At 42.1% G+C, this 4,884-nt stretch overlaps 1 protein-coding gene across 1 annotated transcript; it reads left to right on the top strand.

Annotated features, from left to right (window-relative positions):
• Positions 1-1,799: 1,799 nt before the first annotated feature.
• On the top strand, positions 1,800-4,369 carry LOC148843136 (F-box/LRR-repeat protein 14-like). Its single transcript, XM_088956545.1, has 2 exons — positions 1,800-1,950; positions 2,712-4,369. The coding sequence occupies exon 2, from the start codon at positions 2,762-2,764 to the stop codon at positions 4,160-4,162; it is 1,401 nt and encodes a 466-aa protein (XP_088812671.1). The 5' UTR covers positions 1,800-1,950; positions 2,712-2,761; the 3' UTR covers positions 4,163-4,369.
• Positions 4,370-4,884: the final 515 nt, after the last annotated feature.

The raw sequence follows: 4,884 nt of genomic DNA on the forward strand, positions 1-4,884 counted from the left end.
GTCCCGGGGGTATTTTCCCGGTGGGGGCTCTCCGATGCTTAAGTTAGTACTCTTATTGTAGAGAGCTTTGAAGATAATATGAGAGAGATAGAGAGCAGGGTTACTTCCCTTTTTTTTTCTTCTCTACCCTTTGGGGGGTGAGGTCTTTATATACCGGAGTCCTCGCGGGTTAGGTGGGTAAAAAGCCTCCAAACGGTAAAACTCGTCGCATCCTGTCAGAACCGGGGTACAGTGGTGAACTCCTCGAGGTCGTCAGGCTGGCGCTTGTGTCAAGTGGCCAGGTCGGCGCCTGGGCCGGGTTGTCAGAGGGGTGCCTGCGTCATTTGTCGGGTCAATGTCTAGGCCAGGTCGTCAGGTCGGCGCCTGTGTCAGTCGACGGGTCAGTGTCTAGGCCAGGTCGTCAGGTCGGCGCCTGTGTTAGTCGGCGGGTCAGTGTCTAGATCAGGTCGTCAAGCTGGCGCCTGTGTCAATCGGCGGGTCAGTGTCTAGGCCAGGTTCGTTGGTGGGCGCCTTGGCCGGATCATGCGCTAGGCTGGTCCAGGTCGACTAGGTCGCGCAGGCCATGCGCAGTTCGCGTAGGCCCCGCGCTAGGCTGTGCGCAGTTCGCGCAGACTACGCACGCACGCCGTGCAGGACGCGTGTGCCGCGCGCAGGTCGTGCAGGTCGTGCCAGGCCGGCCAGACTGGTGCCCGGGTGGGTCACCAACTTCGTAAGTTTGCTGGCTGGGTGTTTTCCTAGTTGTCACGAGGTGCCACGTGTCACAATTTCACTGGAGGGCCAAATCTGCCCTCATCATAAATCAAAATTGATTTCATGAAATTAATTTTTGGGAATATAACAAAATTGATAAATTAATTTATTAAAATTCATTTTGAAATTTATCAAAAGTAATTTTTATAAATTAATTATCTCCAAATGGATTTACCTAAATTATTATTTGATTGTTTGTCCCCGAAGCCATCTAGGCAACTCTTTCTATTTCACCCATGAATCGTTCCTATCCCAAAAACTATTCACTTAATCAGCAACCCATTGATCCAATCGGTTGAAATCTAGGGGTAATCATGGGCCGGGCTTTGCCCTTATGATAAGGGCTATAGCTTAGGCCCAAACCGGCCGGGGGTTCCGAGCCTAAAACATAAGCCCCAACCCAAGTCTACACGGGCCTGGGCCGAGCCAAGCCTGATTCTGGGCCAATGTCTTTCATATATAAAACATTATGGATCTATAATATTTTATATTAAATGACATAACATGCATATAAACTTTTATTTTATATATTATATAATATAAAATATTATACATATCGTGTTATAATATTTATATATAAAATATATAATATAATGTAAAATAATATGTATACATATATATACATTATACACAAAATGTGTAAATTTAAATATATGTGGGTCAGGTCAAGTCGGGGTTGGGCTTGAAATATTAAGCCCAAACTCGGCCCTAAAATTTACAGGCCTGATGTGGGCCCAGGCCCAGGCCCAGGTCGGGCCTAAACAAAAAACCTAGGCCCAAGCCCAAAATTTCCAGGCCAGGCTTGTACAGGCCAGGCTGAAATGATCACCCCTACGTTGAACCATCAACTTATTTGGTCTAGACAACGGTTTTTTATCATTTTTTTTAATTTTAAATTTTCACATCACAACATAATATTTAATCAAACCAGACAATAATTGAACGGCTTACCCAAAAACCAGTGGCCAAAAGCGCTTCCAAGTTCCAACTTTTCTAAGCAACTAAAATAAAAATATAAAAAATAATGGTATGTGGACATTTTAGTAATTAAGCAAAAGAAGTCTCCAATTCCTGTTCGAACTTTTCGAAAGGAAGAGGTGTGACGCTTCTCGATGCTATTAATACTGAAAAGTACCAAAGAAAATATCTTTGTTGCCTCGTTGGAATGTCGAATGGGCTTTCTGGTTTTATCCGTTTCAGGTAGACTTCGTACATCCTTCATGTATATGTGCATCTGCTGTTATAATCTCTATTCGATTGATCCGATTCATGATCTTGATTGGTAATGGTATACTGTTCTTTCCTCCCGCAACCGCTATTTTTTTCAGTTTTCTTTTCTTGGAAAAGTTGCAATTTCTCTCTTATACGCCATAAAAGATATTTGAACGATTTTGGGATTTTCTGGAGTTTTCATCCCTACCCTTTTGAATTAAAAGGCATTGATTTCTTGTTCTGTTTGTCTGACTGAATTCTTCTGACGGTGGATCCAGAAAGCCGTCTATCTCTTTTTAATAATTTCCGACTCTGAAATAATTAAAATTCGGTGATTAGAACTATAAATGAATTTGAATGTGGGTTTATGATTTGGGTTGCGTTAAATTCTGGTTTTTGTATCGATATCATCCATTCGCGGATGGGAAAAAAAGAAAAAAGTGGTTTTCTTTCTAAATTAGGATGGTTATTTTTATGAGGAATTTATGGAGATTAGATTCAAAAAGCACGATATGGCCCTTTGTCGAGTTCTACTGTTTCTCTTCCGAATAAAAAGGGAATGAATTTTGATTTTGTCTGAGGAAGTTTTTGTGTGGATAAAAGCAACATTTTAATTGTTGACACTGTCAAATTTCTAGTATTAAAAGAAACGTTATCATCCATCCATATTTGGGTACGATTTGTAAGGGATTATGCAAGGGTTCTTATCCTGTATTAATATTAAAATATGGGTTTTTCCATGATTCCAGGTTGAAGCAATTTTCTTTCGGTTTTGGGAAGGAAGAAGAATCTTGTTCCAATGGAGGATTTACCAGAGCACTTAGCCTGGGACATTTTGGGTAGGCTTAAGAAAACTGCAGACCGGAATTCCACTTCTTTAGCATGTAAATACCTCCACAAATTGGAGAGAGAACAGAGGGATTTTCTTAGGGTTGGTTGTGGATTGGATCCTGCAAATGAAGCCTTAACTTCTGTGTGCAATCGGTTCCCCAACTTGAAGAAAGTTGAAATTATTTACTCTGGTTGGATGTCCAAATTAGGAAAGCAATTGGATGACAGGGGCCTTCTCATACTTTCTCTGCATTGTCCTTCTCTAGTTGACCTGACCCTGAGTTACTGTACCTTCATTACTGATTGTGGACTCGGCCATTTAGCTTCTTGCACAAAGCTTACAACTTTGAAGTTGAATTTTACCCCAGGGATCACTGGTTGTGGCATATTGTCTCTGGTTGTGGGTTGCAAGAACCTGACCACACTCCACCTAATCCGTTGCATAAACGTCAGCAGTGTTGAGTGGTTAGAGTACCTTGGAAGGCTTGAGACTCTGGAGGATCTATCAATCAAGAACTGTAGAGCAATTGGGGAGGGAGACCTTGCCAAGCTTGGACCTGGTTGGAGGAAACTGAAAAGGTTGCAGTTTGAGGTTGATGCCAATTATAGATACATGAAGGTGCGTGATCGACTGGCTGTAGATCGGTGGCAGAAGCAGTGGGTTCCCTGTGAGAATATGCAGGAGCTTAGCTTGGTTAATTGCCTCATCAATCCGGGAAGAGGGCTTTCTTGCATATTAGGGAAGTGCAAGGCCTTGGAGAAGCTCCATTTGGATATGTGCGTAGGAGTCAGGGACAGTGACATTGAGAGCTTAGCCCAGAATTCGACAAACCTCCAATCTATCTCTCTTCATCTCCCATCAGATTTCTCATTGCCTTTGTTAAACAATCCACTGAGGTTGACAGATGAGAGTCTGAAAGCAGTGGCTCAGAACTGTCCTGTGCTTGAATCAGTCAAGATATCATTCTCTGATGGTGACTTCCCTTCCTTCTCTTCATTTAGCTTAAATGGCATTCTTACTCTGATCCAAATGTGTCCAGTCCGAGTGTTGATTCTTGACCATGTCTACTCCTTTAATGACAATGGAATGGAAGCTCTCTGTTCTGCCAACTTTCTTGAGACTCTGGAGCTTGTGAGATGCCAAGAGATCAGCGACGAGGGTCTGCAACTCGTGGGACAGTTTCCACAATTGACTGTTCTTACACTTTCCAAGTGTTTAGGTGTTACGGATGATGGAATAAAGCCGCTTGTGGGATCACACAAGTTGGAAGTGTTGACAGTGGAGGACTGCCCTCAGATTTCTGAGAGGGGTATCCAAGGGGCTGCAAGGTTTGTTTCCTACAAGCAAGACTTGTCATGGATTTACTGAAGTGAAACCTTCCCTGCTTCAATTTCGCATAATTTGTTGGTCTAGTTTCCATTTTATCCAAAATGAATTATTGTCTCCTGGGAAGCTTCTTTCTTCATTTATTACGTGTTGTATCTGTGTTATCATGAATGTAATATATGTTTTTTTTTTTGGGTAAAAGAATGTAATATATGTCTAAATGCAAATAAAGGTACTCCTGTTCCACCCTGAACCAGAGTCATCAGATTTTAGGCTGCAACTTGGGTGGTTTAACATGTCTTTCCTGGGTTAGAAATGTCAGTAGGGATTGCTAACATAAAAATCTGGACTCTGGGTAAAAAATGGTTGTCCACTGAGAAAAAAAAAACATGCTTCAATCAGCTAGAAGCAAATTGAAGATACCAGCTGCCTTGCTGGTAAGGTCTTCTGTTGAATCTCTATGTTCACATGCTTTGTAAACAAGTACTTGACATCGGACTTATAGGTGATTATGGCCCAGATCATCGAAATGGGATTTGCTCCTCACAGAGTGCACCTAACAGCACATTGTAGCCCTTCATTGTAAACATCTCATCTTTTCATGAATGATAAAATCAGGTACGGGAGGTGTTCTCAAAACACCGTGAAATTGGTGTGAGGCACGCTTTGTGAGTAGCAAAATCCGGATTCCAAATCATGATTGAAATTTTAGGTGGCCCCATGTACACGTGCCATATCATGATTGGGACTATTGGCCCAATATT

The sequence above is a fragment of the Nelumbo lutea genome, chromosome 8 (genome assembly GCF_056320005.1).
Source record: "Nelumbo lutea isolate HS-2025 chromosome 8, American lotus-T2T, whole genome shotgun sequence".
Lineage (NCBI taxonomy): Eukaryota > Viridiplantae > Streptophyta > Magnoliopsida > Proteales > Nelumbonaceae > Nelumbo > Nelumbo lutea.

Excerpts from the sequence above, each read along its gene's own strand:
- LOC148843136 (XM_088956545.1), top strand. The coding sequence starts at position 2,762 with ATGGAGGATTTACCAGAGCACTTAGCCTGGGACATTTTGGGTAGGCTT.